Consider the following 22,619-nt stretch of genomic DNA (forward strand, 5'->3'; position numbering starts at 1 on the left):
ATGCACATATACCTCGTTGCTCTGATTGGCCAGTAGTAAATGTGACAGACCAATCGTTTGTTTGATCACCTTCCAAACATTGTTTCAAAGGTTCTGCCTTTTCCCAAACACAGACTATGGCCGATTGCCCAGATGGATTTATAATACACCCCATGCAGTGCATACAGGGATAACAGTCTATCTGGCATGTCAAGTTAAGAAAAGATATCACAATTTAATTTCTTTCCAATTCTGTTCAGCCCTAATATTGATATCTGTTTTGGTATCTCAACACCAAAAATCCAAATCAAGGCGACCCAGTTTGTCTTTTTTAAAAACAGCACCTAAACTCCTGTCTTACATGTTGCCAACATGTTTTTGCAATGAAGACAGTGCTCTCTTTTTCACTCACAGATGCTCACAGTTAAAAATATAACTAAGTAGCTGAAATGTTTTTACAGATCAAATACTTTCTGATACTATTGATTTTTATAACAGATTCCATCGTTTTGAAGTGTGTTGGACCAAAAAATACATTGATCTGACTTGTGACCTGCACTCTAGTCAGTCTGTCAGGAGGATGCTGATTCTCTTCCCATCTTAGTATACAGTCTATGGTTTAAACACTGACCAGAGCTGGAAGTACATAACCCAACAAAAACAGTTTTGGTGTCACAGACTGGATCAGTTTTCCTTTGTTCATTCATATTTTTATCCAACATGGGGTCAAAAATGAGAATATTCTAGACACCTGCGCTGTTATTGTAAACAGTGTCTGTTACCTTTGTAGACACCTCTCAGTTTGTTTTATACTTGTTTCTAATACATGTCGTCATAGATGACACTTTCATGTTTTCCTTTATAAGTGTAAAATATTTTCATATAAAAAGTTCAGCTTGAGTATGGGTGTTTCTGTTAAAAATACAGTTTGTGTGGAATCTGAAAGCTAAGAAAAAATGCTAACCAAATGAAGAACACATATATATACAGCATACAATATATTAAATATACTTTAAAACCATACTTTAGTTATTAGAGATCAGTTACAATTGATATTGTGACTCAAATGTGGCCTTTTGGATGTCATAGAAAAGTTACTATTGTTACTAGAAATGCTCTAACTGTAGAGTGAAATCACATAGATTCTAAATTTTTGAGGACAGTTAGTTGTGTTGAATTCTGTAATTATTGTATAAATAAATCCATGAAATGAACACATGCAAATGTACAGTGTCTTCAGTGCATAAGGTGGTAAATAATGAGCTCTTCTGTTTGGTTATTTAAATTATGTATGCACAATTGTGTGTATTAAGTGTTTGTATTTATGTGCAAGTGTAGGGCTTTATACACTAAAAGAAAATGATACCAAACATTCAAGCTCATCTGTGAAACACAGTGGTGGTAATGTCATGGCTTGGGCTTGCATGGCTTTTTCTGGGACGGGCTCCATCCATCCATTTTCTATACCGCTTATCCCGTTTGGAATCACGGGGGGGCTGGAGCCTATCCCAGCTATCATTGGGCAAGAGGTAGGGTACACCCTGGACTGGTTGCCAGTCAATTGCAGGGCTGACATATAGAGACAGACAACGAGGCACACTCACATTCACACCTACAGCCAATTTTAGTCCCCAATTAACCTAATGAGCATGTTTTTGGTAGTGGGAGGAAGCCGGAGTACTCAGAGAGAACTCAGGCCTGCATGCGGGAGAACATGCGAACTCTGCACAGAAAGGCCCTGACCTGGAAGCAAACCAGGGACCTTCTTGATGTGAGGCAATAGTGCTTACCCCTGCACCGCCGTGCAGTGGGATGGGCTCATTAATCTTCATTGATGATGCAACACATGATGGCAGCAGCAACATGAACTCAGAAGTCTACAGAAACATTTTGTCTGCCAATTTAAAGAAAGATGCAACCGAACTGTTTGGGAGATCCTTCATCGTGCAGCAAGAAAATGACCCAAAACACACTGACAAAACAGGTCATTGGTAATTTTATGAGAACTGGTTATGTTTCTTTATCAGAGAAGAGCAAAGCTTCTCTGACAGCTTCTCTCGGCACAAAAGTTGTTTTTGCTCTTCTCTCGATTGGCTTCAGCTAAAGTTTGCTTTTCTAACTAACTCTTACTTCATTATGTAGGACCAGGTGGGTCAAATATTGTCAAAGATAAAATTTTGTTTGATAATCTGAAACATATAATTGTGACAAAGAAACTAGGAAGGTGGTAATAGTTTTTACAGCACTTTAGACCACACAAAAGTAGTGTTATAGCATTCAAAAAACCTGGGCTGAAACTTGATCAATCATTACTGCATCTGAACCCTCAAGACTCACCTGTTGTCAGTGATGAAGCCCCTCAACTCTAATAATCAGACATAAAACAGAGATCACCTGTCCATTGAAACAAGGCTTTTATTAAAAAAAAAAAAAAAAAAGAAAAAATTGACATATTCAAATTCAAAGAGAAAACCAAGAAAGAAAGAAAATCTTATCTCAATCAATAAAAAAACACAAGTTACAGACAGTTTAGCATCTCTGGCACAGGAAGACAAAAGTAGCCAAGTGGCTTTGCAAAATAACCAAATATCAAAACCTCTTTCCTCTAACAAAACTGTACAAAATGAGTCGTTGTATAAATAAGAAAACTGTTCACAAGCAGGGAGTGAGATGAGCCTGGAGGATTTCCAAAATGTTTGGGGTTCACAAAAACATTATTGATACAGTGAGGCTATTTTTATGAAAATTCCATGTTCAAAAATGCCGTCTTTAGACAACATTTTTGATTGTTCACATGAGCCATTTAATCTGCCACTTAGCAAAATGATAGGGAACCTACTATTCTGTGTATTATCTATATCATGATGCCTTTATCACAAACATACAACTAATGGATTCTCTGTCATCACCCAATTAAAATAGACAGGCACATTTTAAAAATCCAGACTAGGAATCATCTAAGCACCGGCTTGGAAATCCTGTTTTAGCAGCAAAACATTTTGAATCTATGAAATAAGCCATTAAATGGATATTACTGACAAAAAGGCATATCGAATTGATGTGGACTGAAAAAATAAGTGCAAGCTTTTTTTTTTTTTCTTCAGATTTTGTGTGCTGTCTACATGCACACCATTGATCCAAGCAGTCCTAAAATTTTTATCAGATTTTAGGATTCAAAAATTTTTTTAATGCTTTTTTTGTAGCCTCAAATTTGCTTTAAAATAATCTCTTTGTTAAAAAGAAAAAATAAATAGACACGAAGTTGTAACAAGTGGTCATTTCATAGTTTCAAAAACCGTTTTTTGTATTAAAAGTGATGGCTAATACATGGAATATCATTTCTCTAAGCATATAAACAATATCCATGACATTTTCCTTCATGGTGCACTGAATCTGAACAACTTGCTTATCGCTGTGTTTTCTGGACAGGTCATAAATCATAAAAAAAGATCACAAAACACAGAAGAAGAAACAAAAGAAGTGAAAAGAAAGACTATTTACAGAGTTAGCTCTCATGTCTGAAACTGGTGTGTATTCCTCGAGGAAAAGTTCATGGTGAGTGTCAACATGCACTTAAATGAACAGTTATAGTATATATAAGGAAAGTTGAGGTGTTCCTTGTTGTACTTCTCAGAGCAGTGCCCCTATTTTGAAAAAAACTTCAACTGTTCTAATAATTTGGACAAGGTAGTGCATGTTACCATTCATCAGAACCAGAAGTGTTTTATTCAGTGACAGAGAGCTTAAAATGATGGGTGGTGACAACATCTTTGGTTGTGGAAATGAGTAGAAATTCAGCAAAACGTGAAGAAAAACATGAAGACAAAAACAGAATCATCAAACTGCGAGCTTTGAAAGACGTCATCACACTCTGGTGTTTTTTCACTGGATTTTAAATATGGATGGTTGAGGAGCAGGAAGGAAAAGCACCTTGCAACCTTACAGCTAACTTGACTGACATGATTACCAACCTGATCGCATTCAAACAAGCCTGCTGTCATTTTGATAGTATTTACAACCAACTGTCAATCCTATGAGACATGAGGCAGTTAATCCAAAGAGAAAACATTAAGGCTTCGCTTCAAATCGTTTTTGCAGAAACTTGGATCACTCACAAGTCATTCAGACGAGCTGTCTCACTAAAGGCAATAAGAATCGTCTTTAATGGCACTTCCATGGTCTAGTGAGCAGTCCTTTAGGAAAACCACGATTTCTAGTATCTACATATCTACAGTTTATGATGTCTGTATAAATTAAAGATCAACATATTTGGATGGACTTGTCAGAACCTACTCGGACTTTTCATACAAAGCCTCTCTGAGCCACACAATACAGATGCAGCACCAGTTAGAATCTTCAACAAAGTCATTGTTTGGTTCCACTTCTAAAGGCTTTCTACAAACAGGCCCGACACAACATGAAGACAGAGGACATGAGGTTTAGAACAGAAATTTGTGTGAAAACAAAACAAGAGAAAAATCAATGTGCACAAGAAAAACGGCGTCAATCCCCAGGTGGAGAAAAAAAAAAAAACTACCATCTACTCTATAAAAAGCTAGTTCTAAAAGCTAAAATCCAATCTACTTCAAAGATAAATTCATCAAAAATAAGGCAAATTAGCTTGAAAAGTTTTCAAGTGACAGACAAAAGAGAAGACAGAACATTGAACTTTCTAAAAACTAAAAATCAGACAGAAAATCAAACTCAGGTGACAACAGCAGCATAAAAAAAGACTTACAGCTCCCTTTCCTTTCAAACAAATTATTCTTAGGGATGGTGTTAGTCCTCGATTTGATTTCCCTCATTGCTTTACTAAACTACATCTTAACTTAGTAACTGCATTGCTCTTTGTACACATAATCTCTCAGTAACAAATCAAATCTGAAGCAGGTTGTCTTCATTCCTTCAGCAGAGGATGAATTTGATGATACCTGAAGGTTTGCCACAATAAAACCGCTTAAAACCACTTCTCATGGACACGGACGTAACTAAGAGGTACTTTAAAAAAAACCCAGAACACTTTTAAGCATGAATAGGTTTCTTTCTAAGGACATTTTGATGTGATTTCATGAGCCAATATAAGATGTTAGGTATAAATCCATTAGAGTCCATTTCATCTTGTCTTTAACGACTTCAGTATTAAATAACTTCTTTTCTATAAAGGTATGTTTGAATGATCTAAAAACTCTAAAAAATAGAACTATAATTCAATATAAATAGAAATAATTGATTGTCTTTTGTTCACATATGGAAGAATGGTTGAAAGTAAAAAAAAAAAAAAAAAAAACTGTCTAAACTATAAACAAAGTTCATATTTTCTGTGCATGAGTAGAAATCTCTGCAGCACTTACAGGAAGAAGTAGCTTTAAACGGTTAATGACTCCGCTCATCAGACCAACAAAATGTCTAAGTTCTGAAATCTGTACAAATTGTTGTCCCCGCTGCTGCAAATAGAACATCAAACAACAGACATCAGGAAATAAAACATCAAAAGTTGCATATTTTACAAAAAAATAAAAGACACATTGTGTTTCAACTCTTCCTTGAATCACCCTGAAACATCCAGAATGCTTTTTTAAAAATAAGAATCTGTTACATTAGGTGCACAAAAATAATGCTCTGTGTCTTTCCTCCTTTCTTCCAATTTTTTTCAGCTTCTTGTTATGTTCCTTTTTCAGTAAGCAAAATAGATCTTAGCCTCTGTGAGGAAGATTTCCAACCTTTGGTTGATAAACTCTTGAGGATGTGAGCAGGATAGTCCAATAGTGTGAGGGTTGTCCTTTTTCTTAAAAAAAAAATAAAAATACAGACATACACACAAACACACACCCACAAACACACATACACACACACACACACATGTTCCTTTTCTTATCCATGTTAAAGTCCCGGTGCTTGCTGATGGAGCACAGTTGTCTTTTAGCTGAATCCTCTTTGGTTGGATTCATCTCGTCTCCTCGGCCCCATCCCGCTGGAAGCTACAAAACACAGACACAATTCAGAATTAATAAACTGAATCTGCTTTATTGTTTGTGGACACATAAGTCATGACTCTGTCTTTTTGCTCATATACAACAAGTACTGGCATCATGTTTGTAAAAATCTTTAAATGGATAAACAGCCTGTTTTTTTTTTCAAGGATCCTAGGGCAGTGGTTCCCAAACATTATCTGTTGAGAAAAATGGAAATATAACAATGACATATTCAGACCCTTTGCAAAAACCCTTGAAATGTAGCCCAGGTTCCTCCCATTCTCTTGATCTTTTCAGAGATGTTTCTACACTTTGATTGAAGTCCACCTGTGGTAAATCAAATTATTTGGACATAATTCGGAAGGGTAGATGTCTCTGTTGAAGTCATCACAGCTGACAATGGATACCAGAGTAAAAACTAAGCCATGAGGTCTAAGGAGCTGCCTGCAGAGCTCAGAGACAGGATTGTTGCAAGCAGGGATTAAAGCAAAAAAAAAAAAAAAAAAGCAAAAAAAAATCTTTTGACTGAAATTTTTTCGACACCAAATCATATTACCCGACCATCAACCTACCATGCCGCACGTGTAAGAGCCTTTTTTTCTGCCTATCAGAGGTTTTCATGTAAAAAGGAGTATACTGTGCACATGCCCTTAGCCCAATGACAAGTACACAGTATACTGTTCTCTAATAAAGCATTCAAATTGTAAAAAGACTTTCACCTACACTATTAAGATTCTCAGGACCAATAGCATTTTAAAGGAAGCGGGCGATTTTGAACAGCTTTTCTGTTAGTTTGCTTTTATGTAATTTCAATGTTTTCAGTCTATTCAATAAAACACTTTTTGCAAGGCTTAACTCAGATATAATGCAAACAATATACAAATACAAATATACATACAAATATTCAATCATCTCCATAACTTTTCAGTACAAGTTATTTATTTTACTTTGAACAGCCATATCACAGAAAACAAAACTCACAGCAGCACCAACAATTAAGAGCAATTAAGTGCAGTTGTGTAAACAGCTATCCTGCTTTTCATTTCTTCTGCTTTTTGGCAGTGAAACCTAATGCCTCAAGTGACACCCGTTTCTGGGGTCTTTCTGAATGAGCTACAGGTTTTGGGGCTCTGACTCCAGCAGTGGAGGAGGAGGCTGTAGCACAGGGGTCTCAAATTCATTTAGGGTAGGGGCCGGATTTGCTCCAACAAGACGTCCTGTGGGCCGCACAGTTTTTTTTAGCAATATCAGTACGACCAACAACTGATATATAGGCTGCTGTAATGTTTATAAAGAGAAATGATCCAATAATGTTTATAAAGAGAAATCCAATAATCCAATAATGTTTATAAAGAGAAATGATCCAATATTAGATGTAGGTACCATTTAATGAGTGCTGCATGTTTGCACACTAAATGGTTAATTAGCTAACTTAGAAGGAGAATTTATTTACAAGGAATCTAAACAGGTCAGGCAAAAATATGCTGTCCTTGTAACATATGACAAGTTTTACAGATTTAACATTTTTAGAATCCACTGATGATGAATCTACAAGACTGGAATATCATTCAACATGACTGTTTATGGCTTTAAAACAGCAACCTATTCACAAAACCTGATCTGAGCCCTATTTCACCTGGCCTGTGCCTGCCTACACAGAGTCCAGAGAGGAAAAAGAGAGAGAGAAAGGAGGGAGGGAGAGAGAGAGAGAGAGTGACAGAGAAAGAGAGAGACAGACAGACAGAGAGAGAGAGAGAGGAGAGAGAGAGAGCCTCTCTCACGCTGAGTGAAAACTTGACTTTAAACACATGTATGAACCCTACTGTTGTTCTTCTGCATGTCCACTCTATCTGAATCCCCCTGACGTCCCTGCACGCGTCCTGAACTGGAGCATCTCCGTACATAATTTGGCGCTGTGTCAAGATCAAACATGCTGACCTCTCATGCCTGTGTCCAGATTAGGATTAAATGTTCAGTTATAAAGCTTTGTTTTTGTCTTTCTGAGTGGAATTTTTACTGTTTGATGAGACCTGGAGTTAAATACGCCACAGGATTTATAAACCCTGTCCCGTTTAAACTTAAGTGATCAAGACCATAATTTCACCTTTTGTTGGCATAAAATTAAAAATGCATTTGTGGATTAAGGCACCTGTTTTGAATTGTTCTTATCTCTTAATGCTTATTCTTATTATGGATATAATATGAACTGAGCCTTTTGTTGGCTCTAAAGCTGCAGTGTTGTTGACTGGCAGCAGACACTGGTGGATTTTTGCAACTGAGGCTGTAGTGTGCGCGCGTAAAAGGTGCGGGCCACACTAACACTACATTTTGATGTCAAGTGGGGGGCCAAAAAATATCTTCCTGTGGGCAGCAATTGGCCCGCGAGATTGAGACCCATGGTGTACTCTTCTTATTCTTTTTATTATTTTATACTCTTTTGATGTTAACTTTCTTCTTTATCTCATGTTTACTGCTTAAATTTTACTTATCTGTTCTCATCTCTACTACATTTCTGTCTTGAATCTTATCTTTGTTTTATCCCCACTGATGTGATGTCGTCATAGTCATCATTATCGTCATTATCTTCATGTATTTGTTTGGTTGTTTGTTTGAATATATGTATTTAACTCTCTCCTCCTCCCACATCCTACCATATCTTTGGAATATTATCATAGGAATCATTGCTTTTCACTGATGCCATTATATTTTAGATTTTACAATCTTCTACTGTAACTCTCATTCAAGTTCTACTTGTGTCATTTTCATTTTTGTTATTTTTCCTTGATATATGTCCACATTATGTTCTTCCCTTCGTGTTCGATTTTACAGAGCTCCTATTCTGCTCTGATTGCTGATGTTCATTTTTCCCTGAGTTTTTGCTCTTGCTGTATGTAAAACACTTTGTAAACAACTGTTTTTAAAAGTGCTATATAAATAAAGTTATTATTATTATATTCACAGAGACGTCAGTAAGTAACGTGTACCCCCCCCATTTTCCAAATGACGGAAATCCATCGTGGCGACGGAGAACTTTAATCCATGTGCAAGGCTCCAAAACATCTCTGCTGCAGTGAAGGTTCCCAAGAGCACAGTGGCTTCCATAAGTCTCAAATGGAAGAAGTTTGGCACAACTACACAACTAGGACTCTTCTAAGAACTAATCGCCCGGCCAAACTGAGCAATCAGGGGAGTAGGGCCTTGGTAAAAGAGGTGACTAAGAGACTGATGGTCCCTCTAACAGAGCTTCAGAGATTCTGTGTGGAGATGGGACAAAGTTCAAGAAGGACAATTATCACTGCATCCCTCCACCGATCTGGACTTCATGGCACAGTTGGCTAGACTGAAGCCTCTCCTCAGTGCAAAACGTGAGCCTGCTTGGCTTTCACATGGGAGTGTTTTTTTTTTTAGCATACTCCAAGCAACCAATCATGATCGACACTGGCCCTCTGCACTTTACAGCATGCCTTTCCCTTCTCTCCTGCCCCTGTTCCTGACTCTATCCACTACTCATCTCCAATAATCTCATAAAAGCCTCAACAAGCAATTAAAACATCATCTTGAATTGTGAATTTTTCAAACTTCTGAGCAATAACAGTTAATGTGTTGAAAGCTAACCCTTCACTGACACTTCAGAGCTGTTTTCACCTCATCTTTACTGACTCTTACACATTAAAGAAGCCATGGCTGACTTGACAATAGAAGATTTAGACTTCATTGAAAAAATGCTTAATGGCTGACTCGTCCACATTTATATGATAACTTTAAAACCATAACTATCCCTTTTACATAAATATCCAACAGGAAGTTACAATCAAAAATGAAAACTCTTAAGGCACAGGTTTTGATGTTTCAGCTGATATTTTAAAATGCTGATGTTATGTTGATGTCTCAACAGGATGGGGAAAAAATTAAACAGCTCTATTCAAACGGGATGAGTATTACCTTGGGACCTCAGATGATGTGGAATTACCCAATGATGTCAATGTTTGATGTGGTGCATTTGCTCTGGATAAACAAACTTTGTAATTAACATGAATTTACTGACATTTCTGTTATAAAACATCAGGGTGCTTCAAGAAGGAAATCAGAAATAATGCAAGGTACATTCTTCTGTATAAACCTTACAAAAAGGCAAAAAAAATCACTTGTATTTGCAGGTGGCGTTGCCTTTATGTAGCCTACACATACTGCTATCCCATAGATATGTGTCCAAGTGTTGCCTATTTTTTCTAAACATATTTATAAACATGTTTTTTTTAAAACTGAAACTTGCCCTCCACTGTCAATAAACCCATGAGCCCTCTCCCCTCCCTCTCTCCTGGGCTTTCTTGTTCCTGCCAACAGGAAGTGACTTCTTCTGGTTAAGGATTTCTCATTCCTTCAGGATTTGCCATATCCCCCTTAAAATTGGTTTGGAAAAATCCAACACATTCGCCAAACTGCTTTCAAAAACTCAGAGGCCTACCTCTAACACTGTTGCCATAGCATTGAATTGAATACCATGAAAGAGGAAGTTGTCTTTTGAAGGGCTTAAGAAACTCAAAAAGTCTAATGTTATAAACATGTTTGTGTTTCCCATAACATGTGATTTTGATGGGATGTGTTTGGCTTAATGGCTAAGTGGGACTCCCTAAACTATCTGCCCCTGAAGCAGGTGCCTAGAGAAGCACAGCGGCAGGGGTTTTACTTGCATTAGAAAAAAATGCATATATACAAGTAACCAGTTGCAATTTTGCCCACATGGTAGAGTATGCCTCCTGTAAGCAGGACCATGAATAGCTGAGAGATATGTCAGTCAATCAGCACTTGCAGTGTCATCCAACCCCGCTTCAACTCTTGCGAGCCATTGACAGCCTAGTTTACAGACACAACCTTAGCTTGTATACGTTAGTACATAGCAGAACAGCAGCATGTATGAGTGACCAAAATTAACTGGATCAGAGTACAGAAAAGGACAATACTAAAGGAGGAAGAACTTAAAGCAAAGATGAAAGTTTTTGAAAACACCTACATACAAATATCTCTTCTTAGCTCCCCTACTGACAACAGAATGTACACAGTTGGGCTGTTTGTTTACTCCTCTAACTCTGTGAGCATATCAAGCTAAACATTTTGACAAAAATAACATTACAGTAAGTGTCCATAACACTAAGAGCTTTGAAGGACACTTCAGTGGTGAAAATAATAATAATAATAATAATAATAATAATAATAATAATAATAATATCTTTGATTCTTATAGCGCCTTTCAAGAAACCCAAGAATGCTTTACAAAACACATAAGACATGGACAGACTATGTTAGGGATAAGATGAGTGTAAGGGGTAGTTTAGTGAAGACTGTAGGCTGTGGTGAACAGGTGGTGCTTGAGATGTTTTTTGAAAATGTCCAGAAATGTAGCACTACCTTTGTTTCACTTGTTGTGTTGGTATGAGTAGTTTGTGTGTTCAGCTGTGGTCTCCATGGAAACCTGTTGCTGTTGACCACCATTCTCCTGAAAAAGAGGACAGGTTACTCATAGACTACCTGAAAATCACTGACAAAATATGACATACTGTTAGAACATGACAGTTTAAAACTCCTCCCATATGACATCTGTTTACCATATGAAAAATGTACTTACAGACATTTTTAACTAAAGAGTGGCTGAAGTTGGTCGCATCCTTCAGTCTCCCCTCTCTACCGCCCTCATGAGCTTATCCAGCCAATGTTTCTGGTTTTACTACTCATTCATAAAACTACCCTTTCTCTCCTTCACTGCTCATCCTATCGACTCACAACACTATCAATGAGCTCCAACTTGTAACAAATGACTCAAGACTCCCCGCAGGCTCAGACACTCTCCTGCTAAGTGCTCAACTATGGCATGGAAAAATAGACTCTCGCCGTGTTTTCTGTGGTAATTCCTAAGAAAATACATCTCTTTAAATATTAAATATTCAAGTAATTAGCAGCTTTCATTAATAATGTAGCGGTGAATTATAAACTCCAATAGTTCATGACGATATCAGGGCTTATTTTTGAGTGACATTTTATACCCTGTAAGGCCCATATTTAGTTGTTTTTTCCTAAATTGTGCCCAGTGCCTATACAAAAGGGCCTATTTTCATGCTCAGGAAACTTATTCTCATTCATTTTCATTCTCTAAAAACTCCCTACATCTCTACATTTGACTCTCAGCCAAACAGTCAACTTGTTCCCTAATCACAGACTACTACTTTTTCCTGCATTTGACCAACAAGTGGCAACTTGATTTTGCTGCACATTAAAAACCACTAATTTCTTTAAAATCATTATGACCATGAGAAAGACGTCCATCTGTCAACACTGCATTCTCAGCTGTTAGGAGACCTCAGACCTCAGTGATCGAAAGCTAGCAGAATAAAAGTAAGAAAAGTAAATTTTACAACATAGAAATAATTATCATCATATTTAAAGTATAAGCTGCTTAAAGTAGGGGTATTATGCCTTTTTTTCAAGGCTTTACACATCTCGCTGATACCCACGTAGTAGCTTCACATGGTTTACAGCTCAAAAAACTCAAAACAAAAAACTGGCGTCCTGAAAAACCCTTACTTTAACCTCCGTCTGAAACACTTCGTTTTTGCTGCTGTCTCTTTAAACCCCCCCCCCCAGGCAGGACTCAATGTTTTGTGCCTGCCCCCTCCAATGTGGCTAATTTGCTATGCTAGTACTTGTAAACTTTGAGTAAAATATGGCGAATTTTGCTGTGCATCCGTACGTGTTAGACCCAGAGTCTGACGCTGATAGTTTGGAGAGAGAGGGGGAAGAAAACCAGCAGCAGCAGTGAAGGGATAGAGCAGGACGTATCTGTTTGGTAAGCGTTACTGTGATACTAAATGGCTAAATGACTAAAATGCCTTGTGGGGGCGGTCGGTTTGCTTTCGGTTTGCAGCATGGACAAACCAGTCAGGAGATCTTAATGCAATGACCTCATCAGTTCGCTCCCTGTTCGCTCCATTGAAATCTCGTCTCGGGAAGATCTCGGAGAGATTTTTGTGAGAGACCGAGATCTTTCAAAGCAGACAAGCAGACGAAGTGGTGAAATCTATCATTTTGATTATTGTTGCATTAATACGGCTCAGATTTGCTGAGATAACAGCATGATGCAGATCTGTTTCTATTAGAAATGGAACTCACAATGGTTGATCATTAATGCTGCATTCCAGGGTGTATGACTTGTGTATGACAGTTTCATATTTTTGATCTCATAAGTGCAGCTAGGATTGCTTAAAAGCAGTGCTAGCTGAGTTGTCATTACCACTGATTGCGTCTTTTGGCTTAAGGTTTCCATTTAGACTAGACCAATACTTACTGGACATTAGACTGTAAACAAAAATTTACAACACTAAAATTCAGGCATCCCAACAGAGTCCACATTTCCATAAAGAATCTAGAATAAGAAATTAAAATGCCACAGCTCAAGGCCGTCTGTGTTTTTATCTCATTTTCCAAACTAGAGGATGAATTGATATAATATGATTAAATGTTTTTTCTTGCACTAATAAAACCACAGGAAAATAAGTCTACTTCTACCTGTCATAAAATACCACATACACCTTCAGGGCACCTGAACATCATCCAGCTCAGTGAATCAGTCACTTTGATTAATCACTTCCTCTACTTTAAGCCTCAGCTCTGCCACTCCTGATCTCAATGAGACCATTAGAAGCACACGAATGTCTCAAGTTTTAGAAAATACATCCTTATGAGATTTTCAATAATCACTCGGCCCCTTCATGCTGATATTAAAACTTGAGCAGCGGAGCTTGATGATGTCTTCATTACCTCAACTGGGACACTGGAAGGAGGCACTGGGGTGTACTGGGGAAGGAAGGTCCCCTGCATAGATGTGTTGGCCGGAATATACTGTAGGAAAGGCAAAGAGGAAAACACAATGAGTGTGTAGAGTTTGTTAAGAACTGTAGTGTGCCACGTGCATCTAGTGAGTAGGTGTGAGAGTTGTACTGACTGTGCCCGTGCTGCCCAGGGAAAGGTGGCTTAGCTGCTGGGTGAGAGGTCCCATCATGGACGTGGGCTGGATGGACATGGCATGTTCCATGGTTGGGGTTAGAACTGTACCCTGTGAGTGCACAGAAGCACACAAATATATGTAGAAAGGTTAGAATCAATGTGTAAAACACAAAATGAGCAAAACATGTAAAATATCATGGGAAAACTTCAGCTGTAAGTTGGGTAGTTTCATCACTTATGTAACTCTTTTCTTATTCTAGCTTTAGGTTTAGGGTGCAGGGCCTTAGTTATCACCTAATGAAAATGCCTGTTCATAATTTGTTTAGATTTTAGTCACAGTTTAAGGATTAAAGAGTGGCAGCACTGTAACAAGCTAAAGTTACGTTTTTATTGACTTGTTAAAATAAGTTAGAATGTCATATCTGCAACAGTATTTTGGTTATTATGTAGGATGTTATGCTGTACTAGTTAAGATGAAACTTACATCTCCATGGTGCAATTAATCAATGACACACAACTTTTGAACTGGACAGCATGGACTGGCTCTCCTTCAAATAGAACTTGAGGTATGAATGTGTTAAAGGTCACATATTTTACCCCTTTAAGACAAGTTTATATTGGTCTCAGAGGTCCCCAAAACATACTGTTAAGTTTTTTGCTGAAAAAACACTCCAGTATAGGATTTCTGCATGTCTAACAAAGCCCTCTGTTTCAGCCCTGTTTAGAACGAGCTGTTGCTGTGTCCATGGCTTTAAATGGTGCTGAGCTGTCTAACTCCGTGTCCTTTCAGGAAATGGATGTGGCTTAATGAATGTGTCTCTCCTGATCCTCAGCTGAGAGGAAAATCAGGAGAGGGGGGCAGATTTTTCTTCCAAGCAGGGAGGGCCAACTGAACCAGGGGGCTGTGCTAACTCCCCACATGACATCATGAGGGGAAAATCTGACACCAGCTTGTTTCAGCCCACATTTTGTGAAAGGTGGAGAACGAGAGGGAGGGAGGGAAAGGATTTTTCAGATTTTTCGGGGGGGTTGTGGATAGGCCAGGGGCACACATTTTTGCTAGGAAAGCCTGAAAATTCTATTTTGCATAATATGTGACCTTTAAACTGTCAGAGTATCACTGTATGTATATATGTATGTAGATATGTATATATGTATATGTGTGTATGTATATATATATTTTTTTCTTTTTTAATTTATGTGTATGATGGTGGACTGGCAAGTTCACACAACTACACTGAGAAACATATTTTCTTTACTTTATTTTATTTGTTATTGTTTATATGTTTGAGATAAATAAATGAAAATCAAAATCAAATCAAAATCAATAAATCTCAGGGGGGAAGTGAAATATTGTTGTTGATTATGTGGCACTACAAGATTGTTTGCCATTCCTGATGCTCATAATCAGACTTTACTTTTGACAGTGAGCTGTGACGTTGCAGTTCCAAATCTGGATGAATCCATGTTGTCTCAGCTGGCTTTATTTTTATCTGTTGGTCTGTTCACAGAGGCAGCACTATAAAAAATACTGCATAAATGCTTTTCACTGATTGATCAGATGAAGTAGGGGTGGGTAAATTAATCAATGCATCGCAATATTTTCCCCCTCAATTCAATATCGATTCAGCAAATCCTCTGAATCGATTCACCTCCTGGCCAGTGGGGGTCACTGTGATTCGAGTTGTGTGGACGGAGGCTGCACTCGACCAAACAACAACCAACCATAACCATGTTATGTGAGGTTTATCACTAAAATAGAAATAGAAATATTATATATATATATATATATATATATATATATATATATATATATATATAAATATTATTAAAGTTTACATGCACTTTACTTTTTCAGTGTGTATACAGAACTGGCATGTTTTTTACTTTTGTACTCCTTATGCACTAATAAGTTATTATTGTGCAAATTTTTATTTTTAGATGTTTTATTGCTAAAAAATTTGAGGTGACCTACTATATATGTTCACATGGGCATGTAAATAATTATTAAAAATTTCAACAGGTCATTTGTGTATTTCTACTTCTTACTGAATCGACATCAAAGCATTTAAATCAATATCGAATCGACATTAAATTGAATCGCAATCTAAAGAATCGAAATCGAATTGAATTGTGAGGTTCTTAGCAATGCACAGCCCTCAGATGAAGTGTAAACTTCATATGTGCCACTACACTGGCTAGTTGGGCTTTACACCCAACTACTTAAGATGAAGTGTACCTTTCTGTGGTGTAATTTAAAAATGATGAAACTTAAATTACATCTTAGAAGTTTTGTGCACTCTACACTATAACTTAAAACATAACTTACACATAGATGGTGGTATAGACCAAATGAAAATGTTCTGACACTTAAGTTCACCCTCTCAAAGGTTTTTTTTTTTAATCAACTTTGTCTTGAATGCCTCTTGAATATATTCACACTTGGCTTCATGCGCCAAGCATTCCATCTGCCAAAGATGCTTGAACTGGCTGGGTGTGAGTGGGGACCCTTTAGCGGGAGGAGATGGTGGTGACAGAGTGATACTCACAGCTGGCTGCATGAGGTATGACTGATGGTGCATCCAGGACGGGCTGTGTACCTACAGAGCAAACACATAGCTTAAGATTGTTTTGAAAAGTTCCTGTTTTGCTCTCACTGCTGGCCTTTATTATGCAAGCTCTAAACAAATGTTACGAGACTCTGTAAAAATGAATTGAATCTCCTCTCTTAGTATCGTGAAGCTCAAAGTAGCTGTGAGGATAAATTATATATTAACTACCAATGCAGCTGTGCCTCTTTATCTCTTTGCTGATCCTGTATATGTGGATGGGTGTTGTGTTTTTTCTAATCTCCAGATTCCATAGTTTAGTACATAAACACAGTGAAACTTACATGGAAAATGGAAATAAATTATCAAAGGTGAAGCTCTAAATCCCTTGTTTCCAATCTTAACCCTGTAGCAGCATAAACAAGCATTAAAATTACTGCAAATAAAAAGTCAGCCCGTGAACTGAAGCTCTTGTTGTTCTTTTGATGTTCAAATTAAGGCATCAGTATGAATTTCACTGTTTCATAACCAGTTTAAAACTCCTGTCAGAATCTTTAAATAACACAAACATAATAAGAATGGTGGTAAAAAAGCAACAAAAATAATTAAGTATGCCCATAAGGCTTGAAAACAGATATCTGAGTCATAAATTAATAAATAAATAAGTCCCACCTGGTAGGAGGAGACAGGAGAATGCATGTAGGGTGAGAGTGAAGTCTGAGCGATCATTCGGTTTGGTGCCAGACTGTAGGGCGAGGAGTAGAAGCTGGCAGAGCAAAGAAAGAAACTTTTAAATTGTCTCACCTTGTCAGCCATCTGTAGTATGCATACAACTGCATTAACATAATTTTTGTGTTCCTGCAATGCCCAGCAGAGGGCAGCACTTCACCACAGTTAGAACACTATGCATATTTTCCTGGAGGGTTGGGACTGTTTTCAGTCAGTCTGTGCATACCACTCACCCATTTTGTAAGGCTGTGGGGTCATACGCCAGCGTCATTCCTCCCTGGGAAAACAATACACAGGATTCACAACCAGTGAGGTCATGCAAACACCGGTGCACTTTGAGCTGAAACACTCAGCAAGCACAGTCAGAATGATCAAACAAGGAAACTTTCTGAGCTAGTTTTGCTTTACAACAAGAATCGTCGCAATAAAGCACAGGAAGTTTATTTTTGGAACTGTGCATAATAAAGAGCTGACTTACCGTATCACTATCTCTAGCCCAGGGCCTACCATTCTGCAGGTACTTGCCCTGGTTCTGCCTCTTCTTCTGACCGCCGTCTGCAAACTTACATAATAAGGGCTCTGTGGGCACTGTCAAAGCAACAGATCACAGAAGAGGAGAGAATTCAGTGATTGCATTTAGGAACAAAAAGCACAGACACATCCTGAAACAATACCAGGTTCCAGTAATCAAAAGAAACAGTTCACGTACCAGGCACTCCTGGTGGAGTCTTGATGAATTTGCCATTAAAATGTTGAATTATAGCCTCACACTTCTCAGTGGACTCCATCCTGAAATAAAGTCAGATTAACTCCTTAATACATTTTATTTAAAGCACAAATACATTATTGTTATAAAACCTTATATAGCAATGAACAGACCCATCCAGAGAAATGACTGAGCCCTTGAAATACCCAGTAAATACTGCCTCCCCAGATTTTATCCAAGTTAAACACATGCATGTCCGATCATTAGCATTAGTGCTGGCTTTCTGGCCAGTGATGGACTGTTATGATTTAATGTTTTTTTTTTTTTTTTTTTTTTTTAAAGGTTTATTTTTGGGCATTTATTTGATAGAGGAGAGGACAGTGGATAGAGTTGGAAACAGGGAAAAGAGTGGGGAGAGACCTGCGGTGAAGGGCCTCGGGCCAGATTCGAGCCCGGGCCGCCCACGTACATGGGGCGCGCCTTATCCATTCTGCCACCCGCGTCCCTGATTTAATGTTTTAATTACTGGATTATACCTACTACCAGTTTGTAAAAGAGTTCTTTATATATTTATTTATTATAATTGAATATTTAACCATTTACTTCAAAAAGACACACTATGGGGATGTCACTCAAAATTAATGGAGGGATTTAGTGCAATTTCTCCACTACTGGACATGTGACATTGAGGGCGCTTTTCAATTTTTGTGTACTTACAGGGCACCAAAGACAACAACACTTAATCACCTTTATCTAAAGGCATCTGAGGGTGCACTTTTGCTGCACTTTTTCAAACATCAGGGCAGCAGGAGGGGTGATTGGCCCCCTGCCCCCATTTTGAGTCTACCAGTGCCTCCTGGACCTGGCTTTGATCAGCTTTGAAGCGGACTGAAAAAGGCTAAGAGGGGTCTGGCTGCAGATCGTACATCTCCGACGGCCACTCTCACAGACTGTTCATCTGAGATGAAGTATTTCTCAGAAAAGAAGTGCTGCAATTTCACAACATATTTCAAGATTTACACTTTTTTATTCAACTGTACAAAGTCTGGCTTTTACATTTATAAAATAATCACAATACAAATATTACAGATGAAAGAACATTTCACAAATAAACAGAAAAACATCAGAGGTCTAAATCTGGGATTAAATTATGTATAGACTTGTTTTAGAAGAAATTATATTAACAATGGTTTGCTTCAGCTTCATTTGCTTTGCTAAAGATAATTTAACTGGGTAGCCGCAGGATAGTAAAAGGTAGTAAATGAAATTAGCTCAAATTAAGGCCATTGAAAGGTAGTAAAAGGTAAACGAAATTTGACTTGGTAGTAAATTTTTCACCACCCCTTCAATATATGATGACTTCTGCGCTGATCCTGAATTTTTGTTTTAAGTTCGTTTCACTGAAAAAAATCTAAAATAAAATAACCGTGTGAGCAGGATGGCAGGACCTGGGTCGGCGTTGATAGCCTCGCTAGGTTCTGCTGCCCGATCTGTTGTGTGCATGTGTGGTGTTGGAATAGCATCACAATGGGAAAATGTAAGTTTTCACAACTTTGGCTTGATGACCCAGCATTTAAGGATTGACATGGGGAATGACCAGGAAGCTTTTTGTAAAGTGTGCAAAAAAAAAAAACACAAGTGTCGGGCCCTATGATTTCAGTGTTAACTGAATTGCAGAAGAATTGCAGAATTGGTCAATAAAAAAGTAATTTACAATTTAACATGGCAATCATAGAAATTGAATGAATTTGACTGAAATGCTGTGTTCTTTATTATAAAGAGGAACGTATATCTGAGGAATATGTTCCCAGGGGAACACTTAAAGCGAGGCACAACTTGTCCCTCACTTACAAACACTCACCCCGCCCCCTCCTAAACAATAACAGCATGTCGTGATGTTTGCCAGTGTTTTGCTTCACAAAACACTGGCAAACATCACGTAGCCCTATACGAGGCAGAACCGTGGGACATAATGTTGCACCTTCAAGAAAACTCATCTGTGCTTCGAGTTATTTTACCTCACCTCACCACCTGAGCGGTGTGTCCACCTCAGGCGAGGCACACCGCTCAACCCTCGGAGGCTCAAAATCAAGTTGGACGGACTCAATTTTATGAAGTCTAAATGATGTTAAATTCGAGTAACAGTTATCTTAATAATTCATCCCGTAGATACTGTAGTTCCCTTTGGTTGCTTAACAGGCCAATACGTGTCTGCATTAACGTAGCCGTCTGATGTGAGGCAGACGGAGGGACAGAGAGGATGGAGAGAGATGAGGAGAGAACCGTTACAGTCAGGAGTAAAACACAATGCATAACCAAACTGCATGCACTGTTACATACTGAGAGAGTAAAGAAAAGTTTAGGTAACAGGTTTACTTTCAACCATTTAACTTTAATGTGACCTTCTTATTAAGTTACTATCACTTTGTGTTTGAGAGAACAGAAGGATTTCTTCATTTACATTATAAATACAGTTAGGATGTGATTATACATGTGAATGTGTCTTGAAATGTTGAAAATATCTGACAGTTAAACTGGTTATAATTATTTTATATCAGGGTTATCTAAACAACAGCTCCTGAGCCAACTGTGACCCTTTTTCAGTAAATTTAATGCTTGTGCCCTCCTCGGGCATTTTTGGCCATTTTTCTCAACTTTTTTTTAAAGTTTGTGATCATTTTGTCAATTTTACAGCTTGTGGCAAGAATTTTTACGTATACCTACAAAAAAACTGCTATTTAATCACTATACATCAATATTTTTCCAACTTTTTTTTTCATAAATCTCTGAAACAATTTTAGACCTGCTCAAAACTACCAAACACCCAATAATTTCCCCTATTTTACCCCTTTAAATGCCACTTTGAAATATTTCATTTTTCACTACAAAAAAACACAAAAAGTGAATTATTTTCCATAAAATTAATAGTTGAAAGAAGGGGCTTTGGTGCTGATGAGAGTCTTGGATGGATCAAAGATTAGCAACAAAATTGATTTCATTGCACTTGTATTTTTTATGTAGCGCCAGCTTTAACATTAGGGCACCCTCTGGACACCTTCGAGGCAAAAATGTACATGTTAAAATAAACTGCTATTAAATCACTATACATCAATATTTTTTCAACTTTTTTTTTCATAAATCTCTTTAACAACTTCAGACTTGCTTAAGAGCACAAGGGTTAAGGTTATTTCTATTTAATTAGTGAACATCTGATTCATTTACATAAGCAAGACACTTTTTTATGGGAAAATTAGTGGAAAGGTTAAAAGATGTAATGCCTAAAAACATTTAAAGGGAAAAAAGGGAATTTGGAAAAAAAAAATAAAATGGAATTTGCCAAAAAATAAAACAGATCTCGTAGGGCCCTATAAATGTGACCTGGAATAGTGTTACATCGATCAAATCATACTGAGGATCCATCATTCACCAGCAGCAGATTCATGCCGGGGGGGGGGCAGCTCCCTATTTCGTTTTTTTGGTGCAACACAGAGCAGTGCAACTGCAAACACAAGCTCAGCTACGAGCACAAGTATTGCGTGTTGGTAGTAAAAAATATTGTAGAGGTAGTAAAAAAAAGGTAGTAAAAGGTAGTAAATTCAACTTTAGGATTCCTGTATAAACTCTGTTTAGCTAGGCTAATTACATAATTAACATCACAACATAGCTAATTTAACTTTAGCAACGTAAGTTTTACCAAAGGTAGCTAAAGGTTACGTAGCTAGATTGATAGTAGCTGTTTCCATTGCCTTTAGAAATGTGCAAAATCTAAATAGCACAATTTTAAAAATAGTTATGTAAACACCTGAATTTCAAAAAACCTCTCAAATATCGCTAAAAAGTTTTTATGCTCTCATGAGGGTGTTTTCAGATGTTTCGACGTAGAAATATATCACAAAAGTGCAATGGAAACACTTTTTCCACATTTACAAGTCACAGGACGTAACGTATGGTGTCACATGACAAATTCACTCCGACACAACATGACGCAGTACGTGTGGACTGAAGAGGAGACTGAGACTTTTCTTACCATTATACTTAAACCCTTAAACATGGCTTTTGCCATGCATACGGACTTTGCCTCTGAACTATCATCCATTGCCTTCGTCTTTTGTTTAAAATTGTCAAGGCAACCGCTGTAGATGTAATCATAATCTTACCAAAACGCAACAGGCTTTTAGCGTCCAGCTTCCTTGCAGTGGAGTCTTGTGAGATGAGATTTTGAGAATTGTAAGGCTTATGCCCAAAACTCCCTTCAATGGAAACACATTCAAAGCACAATTGTATTTAGTCAAAATTTAAGTAATATCGCTTTTATTTTGCGAAAAAACTGTAATGTAAATTCAGTTAATGTACCTACATAGCTTACAAAGCTGCTTTGTTAACATAGTTTTAGCTATATTAGCTACATAGCTCTGTTATCTATAGCTTGAGTAGCTTTAGCAACGTAAGCTTTAGTAAATGTAGCTACAGCTAACTTAACTACGCAGAAAATGTAGATACATAGCTTGTGTAGCTGCTTTGTGAGCTTAGAACGTTTACATGGAGGATGACCTTTTTCCTGTATTAGACTGTTTACTAGGCTTGATCAATCATCTTGTAATCAGGTTTTGCAGGTCTGATTTTTGACTTTTAACTTTTGGCATCCTAACCGTCACCCTAACCCTTACCCTAACCCTACCCTAACCCTCT

General features: G+C 37.6%; 1 protein-coding gene across 1 annotated transcript in view; it reads right to left on the bottom strand.

The window, feature by feature from the left end:
• Positions 1-2,431: 2,431 nt before the first annotated feature.
• The window catches only part of rbms2a (RNA binding motif, single stranded interacting protein 2a), a 53,620-nt gene continuing 33,432 nt past the window's right edge, over positions 2,432-22,619 (bottom strand). Inside the window, exons 6-14 of the mRNA XM_041783186.1 lie at positions 17,934-18,013; positions 17,703-17,812; positions 17,458-17,501; positions 17,168-17,261; positions 16,496-16,546; positions 13,945-14,055; positions 13,761-13,841; positions 11,358-11,445; positions 2,432-5,957 (exon numbers count right to left, since the gene is read on the bottom strand). Of these exons, the coding sequence (XP_041639120.1) occupies positions 11,365-11,445; positions 13,761-13,841; positions 13,945-14,055; positions 16,496-16,546; positions 17,168-17,261; positions 17,458-17,501; positions 17,703-17,812; positions 17,934-18,013 (652 nt within the window). The 3' untranslated portion in view covers positions 2,432-5,957; positions 11,358-11,364. The remainder of the gene's footprint in view (positions 5,958-11,357; positions 11,446-13,760; positions 13,842-13,944; positions 14,056-16,495; positions 16,547-17,167; positions 17,262-17,457; positions 17,502-17,702; positions 17,813-17,933; positions 18,014-22,619) is intronic.

This window comes from Cheilinus undulatus, linkage group 3 (assembly GCF_018320785.1).
Source record: "Cheilinus undulatus linkage group 3, ASM1832078v1, whole genome shotgun sequence".
Classification (NCBI taxonomy): domain Eukaryota; kingdom Metazoa; phylum Chordata; class Actinopteri; order Labriformes; family Labridae; genus Cheilinus; species Cheilinus undulatus.